The sequence below is a fragment of the Zingiber officinale genome, chromosome 6A (genome assembly GCF_018446385.1).
Source record: "Zingiber officinale cultivar Zhangliang chromosome 6A, Zo_v1.1, whole genome shotgun sequence".
In the NCBI taxonomy this organism is placed as follows: domain Eukaryota; kingdom Viridiplantae; phylum Streptophyta; class Magnoliopsida; order Zingiberales; family Zingiberaceae; genus Zingiber; species Zingiber officinale.
In genome coordinates this window covers 78,908,323-78,917,643 of record NC_055997.1, presented here as the reverse complement: position 1 = coordinate 78,917,643, position 9,321 = coordinate 78,908,323, and the positions used below count along the sequence as shown (strand labels likewise).

Sequence of the window (9,321 nt, the reverse complement as noted above, 5' to 3'; positions counted from 1 at the left end):
TTTTTTTTTTATTTTCCTTTTTTGTATTATGGGCCGACTCTCCTTTTCACAAAATCAGCTGATTAAATATTAAAAATCAATTAAATTTCACTTGAAACTTAAAATATACCTAAAAAATTAAATTTCACTTAAACATTAAAATATACCCAAAAATATATAAAACTATCTGGAGGGGCAAAATGCGTACAAAAATGGTTAGTTATTGATGACCAACTACAACAATGAGATCCAAAAGTGAATAAAAATTGATTGAAAGTCAAGCTCAAACAATGAAATGCTCGACATATGAGGAACATTTACAAATTCGCAAATATGTAAATATTTAAACTATCCATCCAAGTATGCACTTCCAAGCCTGTTCCATACCAATGTCGAGCATTTATCATTTTGCTTAAACTCATTCCATACTTAATGAGTATTCAAACTCAAATTAAATAGGTCCAATGGTCATGAATATTTGAAAGAAAAAAAAAAATTTTCAACCCCTAATCTGATTTACGAGTACTGTCAGGATGGAAAAGGTATGCCAAAAGAAAGCCTCTAATTGTAGAGTTAAATGATAAGTGAATCTGAGAAAAAGTGTTCAGTCTTCCTTGGAATGAAACATTTGTTTTGTGATCAGAGATTGAACCTGAAATATATTCATGAAGAAATATTTGAACTGCTGCATCTTCATCAGATTCTTGGCTTGCAGACATATCTACTAGGTTTTATGTAAAACAAATGAAAGCCATCATGAGTACACTGCAGATGGAACCAGCCTTTCTCTCTGTCATGGTAAATGCTAGTTAGTGGGGCACAAAAAGATACAAAAAGTCTTTTTTTCACCAAAAGCATGATACCACAGAGTCATTCATGCCTGACCTTTAATTTGCTACTTGACTGCTCCAACAAGGCTTCTTTTATAGGAAAGGTTAACTTTGTTGTCTCCTATTATATCGACTGAAACTTCTTAAGAAATTAATTTAAACTAAATTTTTAGCTTCATAAGCTAAATATTCTAATGAAAAAGCAATGAATATCCAAGTTGTTCAAGTTGAGTTCGCGTACCTAATCATGCTCAGTAATCTATTTCAGAATTTGTTTAAAATTATAGTTACTCAGCATATCACACCCACTTAATTTGATAAAATCATTTTTGTGAGATTTTCGGATTAAATTGTGAGATTTCAACCAATAATAATTGAATAGGGTATCTAAATTCAAACTAGTTCATTAGCAGGGTCGATCTAGGTATTTGCTCTCCTCCATATACTGTCATGATGGTCTGTTCACTAGTGGATATTTTTTGCTTTCGTTACCATTTTGGTTCCTTCTAGGCTTCATAATGAAGCAAGAACAAAAACTATATAAACAAATCGTATGATAGATTAATAAAATGATTGCTTTTCCTGTACTTACAAAGCTTTTCGTGCAGATGAATACAAAGAGGAAGCAAAGCATGCTCTTCCTGCAAACAAAAGCAAATAATTGTTATCTTCTGCTGCAACAGAATGCTGTAAATCAAACTATTCGTGACTTAATTTATTGTCTGTCTCAGGTTATTACATACTGAGCTTGTCTCAAGCTTACACAAAGGCCAAGGTCCAAGGACAATATTGAGGAATCGCAAGTACACAGTTTAAACATTTGATCAGCTGCAGTGTGGAAGTTAGTGCTGCAGTTTGACTCTTGAAATAAAGTTATTACAGTATACTATTAAGCAAAACCGCTGTAAATCAATTTTTCGATTGTCAAGACTATTTCCAAAACTTTCAATGAATAATGACATTATTCTAGTGTCTAACTTATATGTGAGCAGATACTAGTCATACTTCTCAAACTTTTAAAAATCTGATGCATTAGATAATTAGGTGACTCCACACTCACACTCTTTCAGATTGTATAGAAATTTAAGTATCAAAATTGCAACAAACAATCATGCAAATCAGTGAAGATCTTCCCTTCATCTCTATGCAATTAGGAAAAAAAACAAAAGAAATACTTCAATAGGTCAAAGGAGCTTACTAGTTCCACAGTTGAAGGTGATGTGTATGCAATTATATAGAAGTTACAAGTCTATGAAGTGAATTACGCATGTCAACCATCAAAGAACCTTCACTTCTTTGAAGGTTGAGTTCAGATTTTCTAGTTCTCTAACAAAGTCTATGCCTATATAATTTACTTATAGAAAACACAAAATATTCTAAGGTAAAAGGTCACATCACAATTTATACAAGAAGTGAAGACCGTGCTATATAGACTTTAAAAATTCCACAGCATTGAGGCAGACATCAAAACCTACTTCCAAAAATATGTGGGTCCAGTTGGTGACCCCATAACTCCAGGTCCAGAAATCCCAAGATAACAATCCAAATAATCTGGTAAATGATTGCTTCTTATCCAAAGCACGTGAACTTTAGTCTTTAGTTAGTGCAGGAACAACACGTAAACTGAAATAGAGGAAAAGTCAATTCATATGAGGAAGGTATGTGTCTCCGTAGGATATATCTAGGTCTAAAGTAGTAGAGAAAAACATGGATTAACATGAAAATACCATGCTATAAAGGAAATGCATTTAGTTGCAAAATCAAAGAACAGATCACTCATCAAAGATACTATCAGAAAAGGCTCTAAGATTCAGGTTTATATAAATAGAGATGCATAGGCATATAAGAAGCAACTGCAGCACAAAAGGACTATCAAAATAGTTTTATGAAGACAATTTATTTACTTACAGTTATTATGAATACATCAATGTGTTCAAAAAGTTTAGTGTGACAAAAATGAGAATACTGACTTGGACGTGCGGAGCTACTAGATAGGGTAAAAATAAAATATTACTCAAGGGCAATTAGGTGTAGTTCAAATAAATGAAAAAATGGAAAAAAAAATAGATTGAGATGGCATAAAGATATTTAAAGGTAACCAATAGATTATGTGGCTATAGAATTAAATCAAATAGAGTAGGTGTAAGAGGTTGGAGGAAATTGAAAAGAACTTCAGTAAATCTACAAAAAATGATTTAACTGAAATGAATATGACAAATGATATAGCCTTGAAGAAAATTCAATCAAGGGAAAAGTTTCATCCTACCGACCCCAAATTTACAATGACTGTCATGAGGATTATGATGATGTGAGACAACATATACAATCTTGGTCAAATAGAAACAGAAACATAAACTTCATTCACAAAATGTGTTTTTAGCATATATATTGGCAGCAAGAAATAACTCTCACATCGTCCAAACTACTAATTAAAATTATAGAAGACACAGGTGAAGGCTTAAGCAGTCCTTCTGATCAAGCGTTTTAGTGCATCTTTGGAAGGCCTTGGTGAGAAATTGAGATATGCCAAACAAAATAAATAGTTCAAAGACGGCTGGTAAATATTATAATTAGATGTTTGCCTGATTATAATTAAAGGAATGAGGGGTAGAGGAAGATTTTTTTATATTATAAAAAAAAAACTCAAGATGAGGTAACTAAAATTGATTTAAGAACATTACAAGTAAAACAATCTTGGACAGAGTTAAATAGAGAGATAGTAGTTGTCTAGCAATTTGCAAGCAATGGTGGTAGTTAACATTTGATCTATGTAAGTATCAACTATTAACTGGTAATCACGAATAATCTAAACAAGATTTTTTTAATAACTTCAAGTAGGCACTCAATTGTTGAAATCGAAGACGAGGAAAAACTTGATCAATTCCTAACATAATGTCATGACATGAAGAAATACAAATTGCAAACATCAATACCTACATTCACTTGAAATCTTGAATCTCTTCCTAATACCTATAATCCAATCAAGATGTACTTCTGCTTTCTCACTTGAGCCTAAAGTTCTAAAGCTATGTCTTCTCAAAGAATATGTTGAGCACCAAATGAGAGAACTGGATGTAGAATAAATGCTAAAATATTCTACATTCATGAGGTTATCAGATTGAGGGCTCCGTAAATCTTAATGGGCATTTGAAAACATACAATCTAATTTGCATGGTTTATATGAATACAAAGTCCTGCATAAAAAAATTCAGACTTCACACTTAAAATAGTTCATCTAACCACACGTTATACCTTCTCTGATTAATTTTGATCCCAACAGACCAAGGAAGGAAAACGCCAACTTGCCAGAAACTTTCTTCAACCTTCTGTGGTCATTGCAACAAAATACAAGAAAGCTTTATGCATGTAGATTATGAATCCGCATACCAAAGATCAAATTTTCCAATCACTTTTTTTCAGTGAAGTGCAGATCAGAACTAACTCGATACAAGAATTAACAAACCACATGTACATAGTAGAGAATGGACCAAATGCACTGAAAAGACATCTCCCACGGCGGCGCCAATAGTAAGAAACCTTCCCATCGCCTTCGACAGGCTACCCCCTATAGCAATGCCTCAGGAGGTATAAGCAAAATGGCGCCGCGACAAAGAGAAGGTGCTGAGTAAATCGAGACTGCAAACGCGATGAAACAGGAAGAAAATCGTTCCCTTCTTCCAAGGGATAAGTCGTTGAAGTGGAAGTGGATGTGATGAACGATGATAGGAGCGGCAAACAAGAGATGGAGGGAAAGTACGATATGTAATCCAGCTATTGGGATTCTGCGAGGGATGGGCACTCCGCCTTCACGAACGCCACCACCGCCATCGCCACCCTTGGCCGGCGTCGCTCCCGTCCGGTTTGCGGGAAGACACTCCGTACGAGGCATAGCCATCAACTGGGCTAAATATTGGGCCTTCACAAAGCCTAATTAGTGGGTTCATAGTAGTTTCTAGACATACATATGGGACACGAAACAGGAAAATACGACTTACTATCGGTGGATTATCAGGGACCCGTAGTGTGACCTCGATGATAACTAATGATTAGGATTTGTTTTTCCATTGGTGGCTTGATGGAGACAGTTGATCTAATCTACCGTGGGCTTGCGTTATATTACGCCGGACCAAGAATTGAAATCGCAGAGTGTTACTGCCTTTTTGGATCGTCCAATTCCGCATCCATCGAGCGAGCAGCAGCAGCCAGCCATGTATCGCCGCGCCCCGTGCCTCCTGAACCGCATCATCGCCGGAGGCGGTCGTCGTAGCGCCGCAGCCGCCCGCCCATTCTCGACCGACCTCCCGGCCGCCCCAACGGAGGACACGGCGTTCGTGGAGGCCTGGCGGAAGGTGGCTCCCAATGTTGACCCTCCCAAGACGCCTTTGGCCTTCATGAAGCCCCGCCCCGCCGCCTCTCCTTCCATACCCACCAAGCTCACAGTCAATTTCGTCCTCCCTTACCAATCCGAGATCGCCAATAAGGAGGTTTGCCCTTCCGTCCTTGATAGATCTACGTACATCTCACCTAGGGTTTCACTCTGTTATTTGGTTGGTCCTGTTTATATTGATCCATTTGATTTGCACGTTATAGGATCTGATAGTTTTTAACTGAAGTCTACTTGATAATTGTTCAAGGATTCAAGTGGATACATGATGATGATTTTCTGGTACTGGATAAAGTCTATCTTTAGAAATACATGAAATAATGCAGCTTTGAACAATCCTGTTGATCTCAAGTTGTAAATGAATTGTTTTGATAGGAACGACTCATATTTGATTGCCCATCTTTTGATTGTTCTCAGACAATCTTAGTATGGGGTTGATTTGAAGCTTGACAATTTCTGTATTTCTGCAAAACAAAAAACTGGAATGCTAAATAGATGCTTGTTTGTGATTGATATGTTTGCTTCAGAGGTATGGACTGTGGAAGGCTTGATTAATTTAGACTTGTTAATTTCTTTTTTGATGTTAATCTGCCAATTAAACTGTCTCTGGAGTAAGTACTGCACAAAGTAATGGATTTGTGTCCTTAACAGAGGGATCAAAATTCCGCACTGACTTTTTTTTTTTCTGAACATCTGTAATATTACAGGAGGCAATATTTTTCTAGGTATAAAGTTTGTGGTTTAAGTGTGCCTTCCCTTTTAGGGAAATAACTCATGCTGCAGAAGTCCATAACATTCTATGAAATCAATATTTCTTTGACTATGCGTTACTTTGTTGCTCAGCATGGACATTGTAGACTTTCATCTCAGACTAGCTTCCAGGTCTAATTCAAACTTGGAAAAAGGTTGCATAGAATTGATGCCTTAGGAATTTTATGCATATTCAATCAGTAGAACCTTTTTCATAATTTCTACCTTGGCACATTTGCTAGAAGGAAGTTTTTGTGAATTTAAAATAAATTTACATTTTTGTGAACTACATAAAATCTTACTCAACATAGTGGAAAATTTCTTTGTGAATATAAATTAATTCATATTTTGTTGGAACTACGAAATCTCCTACTCAACAGAGAGAAACAAGGAGGATATAATTTTCATGGTTAATTTATAGACTACATAGCCCTTGCAACTTATTATGTTGTATATATTATGAAGTATGAACTAGAGCTGAAGAGGAAATTTGTCAACTTTAGAAGGCTTTCCATATCCAATCTGATTAGTCTCGTAAGGCTGCCAGTTAAGTTTTTCTTCATGGACAGCTGAGAATACATGAGTGCTGATCGTAGAATACATGAATAGGTGGGCTTCTGGTGATTATGGTAACAATTACTTTTGGCATATCAATCACTAGAAGTTTACTAAGAGATATCTTGCGCCTGTGAAAATTCTACTGATTGATGTGCAGTGTGTGAGTATATGGAGCATTAAAATAAGGATGTCTTATTTATTCCACATTTTGCACTTATCTTTTATCTGTACTTTCCAGTTTCTCAGTGCTTCTTTCGAATCTACAGCCTATGTATTTATCCAACCAACACCTTTTTTCCTCATAAGACTTGCATCCTTTAGCAATTGTACGCAATATCGGATAATTTGTAATAACCTTCAAGGATATTTTCTTTTTAGGCATTCCTTGATACCAGATTGTGATAATTTATTTTGAATTTTTTTTGGCATATCTGATCCTAGAGTGAATATTTTTACTAGTCAGGAAGCTTTCCTTTGAAACATGTATTGTTCCATGACCAACTACCAAAGACAATAGTTGCTTGCAAAAAACAACACAAATGTGCCAATTCTTAAATGTAATTCTTTACATATGGTTAGTATCATAATATCCTTAGATGAGGCTAGTTCAAATGGTAGAGTTTAACATTTATTGTTATAAATGGTCCAGAGGCTTGAATCTCCTAGACAACTATAATTAATGTGAAATTCCATAGCCTTCATTAGATGGGATCAATAACTGAATAGGCTCAAATCTCCTAGACAACAGTAATTAATTTAAAATTCCATTGTCTTCATTAGATGGGATCAATAACTGAATAGCACGGTTTATGTAAACATAGACAGCTTTACTCCACACTTTGAAATGATTTCATCGGCTATGAAAAAATAAGGTGCTGATGGTGTTGGGTAGAAGGTGTTTATTGTGCCATGGAGCACTCTATCATCATCATCATTATCATCAAGCTGGGATTCTCTGAAATATTTATGATCAACTATTATTTATTGATTGCTATATTCTAAATGCTTGGCGCATCCATTGATGTTTTTCGAGTGCATGAATTTATGAAGTTTAGGTGGTGTATAAATTCTAGTATATTATTTAAGCTGCTAAGTGTGTTAACTATTTTTCATTTGGTGCTTCAAAACTCGACTATTTTCAGGTTGATATGGTCATTGTCCCTGCAACTACAGGGCAAATGGGTGTTTTGCCTGGACATGTAGCCACCATTGCAGAGCTGAAGCCCGGTGTTCTATCTGTACACGAGGGGAATGATGTTACCAAATACTTTGTTAGCAGTGGGTTTGCATTCATCCATCCTAACTCAGTTACAGATATAATTGCAGTTGAGGCTGCTCCTCTCGATAATATTGATCCAACTCTGGTCCAAAAAGGACTAGCTGATTTCACCCAGAAGCTGAACTCAGCTACAACCGATTTGGAAAAGGCTGAAGCACAGATTGGTGTTGATGTTCATAGTGCATTAAATGCAGCACTATCTGGTTGATGTTATTCTCCATTCCCATTTTGAGCACAAAGAGAAGTCAAACTCCTGCACAAGCTGAAAGAAAACTTGTTAAATAAATTTTACTTTCTGCTGCAATCGCATTGTACTCTGGCAACTTCATTGTGATACCGCAGTAGGATTGTGAGTTGTTTTGGCTTTCTGTGTTTCTATTTTTTCAGATTTATCAGTCATAAATGCTTAATATCATGTTGATGAAGATTTGTCAGATTCTTTTATGTTGTTTCAATCCCATTTTTGTTGTGTTTGATAACAACAACAACAACCAAGCCTTTTCCCACTAGGCGAGGTCAGGTTTATTGTGTTTGATCACTCAGTCTATTTGCCAAAGTTTTCGAGGGATTTAGAAATTGGTGATTTGTGGAACTTTTGCTTAAAGGGGAATTCACCAGGATAGTGTTTTGGATTGATCTTTAGACTTGTTATGATGCTCTGTCATCAAGTCAACATGAAGTGATGCAAAGTGTGTTTTATATTATATCATGTGTTTTCTGTTACACAAGGACTGAATTGTGTTATCGTGTTGGGCTCAATTTTTTTATCTTAAAGGAAAATATTTGGGGTGTTTCGACCTTTGTTTCCTCGCATATCTGTCATTTAGCCTACTTCATGTTTTTTTCTTATTGTAATTTCTCTTGGTGACTGCTTATCAAAAACTAGTTGATAGAGGACCAAACTTTTGTGGAAAATCTGTTTGATACAAACAAATAGTTCACAATAAATTTTATATTACTTTAGATAGTTTTATATTGATATGAATATCGCATTTTGTTACGACACGTCTTGTCTATGACAAGATCCGCATTGTTACTAGTGATACATGCTTGTGCATAAATTCAACAGACTAGATAGCTTTTGTAGCTGAACTGGTTTGTATAGATAGGGACTATTTGGAATTGTGAAACATAAGAATGAATTGGGTGGCATTTTTTTTAATTAATTATAAAACATATTGGATGGCTAATTATTCTTCATCTGAGTAGAAATGATAGAACTATTATGTTTTAAATAGTGTTGTACATATTTAAAATATGCCAACAAAACTATAGGATGGCTAATTTTCTTTCTTTTTTTTTTTTTTTAAAAAAAAATCTAACCTACCCAAATAAAACAGGTACTTTTTATTTAAACCAAAAAAGAAATCATTATGTCCTATTAGTAAGAGTTTTTTATTTGGAGTGATAAAATTGAACTGTCTAAGAATATTAGAATGGATTTAAATATCAAAATATGTGTCTTAAAAAGTAATTTAGAAAATTATTTATATTTTCTTTCTTTGAATGTATATATTTTATGAAGTACTATTAGTCAACTT

The 9,321-nt window shown here is 35.0% G+C and overlaps 1 protein-coding gene and 1 long non-coding RNA gene across 6 annotated transcripts; one reads left to right on the top strand and one right to left on the bottom strand.

Moving 5' to 3' along the window:
* Positions 1-220: 220 nt before the first annotated feature.
* LOC121996675 lies at positions 221-4,685 on the bottom strand. 5 transcript variants are annotated; one of them, XR_006116138.1, is made up of 5 exons: positions 4,062-4,685; positions 2,285-2,432; positions 1,402-1,450; positions 865-930; positions 221-769 (listed from the first exon to the last, which is right to left on the bottom strand). It is a non-coding gene; the product is annotated as an uncharacterized LOC121996675 (long non-coding RNA). The 5 variants fall into 5 exon arrangements; XR_006116137.1 differs by having other exon boundaries at positions 865-1,450; XR_006116136.1 differs by having other exon boundaries at positions 221-930.
* A 246-nt stretch (positions 4,686-4,931) lies between these two features.
* LOC121996674 (ATP synthase subunit delta', mitochondrial-like) lies at positions 4,932-8,205 on the top strand. The gene is made up of 2 exons (XM_042550715.1): positions 4,932-5,293; positions 7,644-8,205. Exons 1-2 carry the CDS (start codon positions 5,018-5,020, stop codon positions 7,986-7,988), a joined length of 621 nt encoding a protein of 206 aa, XP_042406649.1. The 5' UTR covers positions 4,932-5,017; the 3' UTR covers positions 7,989-8,205.
* The last annotated feature ends 1,116 nt before the right edge of the window (positions 8,206-9,321 follow it).

Coding starts and splice junctions, on each gene's coding strand:
- LOC121996674 (XM_042550715.1), top strand. CDS start 5,018: ATGTATCGCCGCGCCCCGTGCCTCCTGAACCGCATCATCGCCGGAGGC. Junction 5,294..7,643: donor CCGAGATCGCCAATAAGGAG/GTTTGCCCTTCC, acceptor GACTATTTTCAG/GTTGATATGGTCATTGTCCC.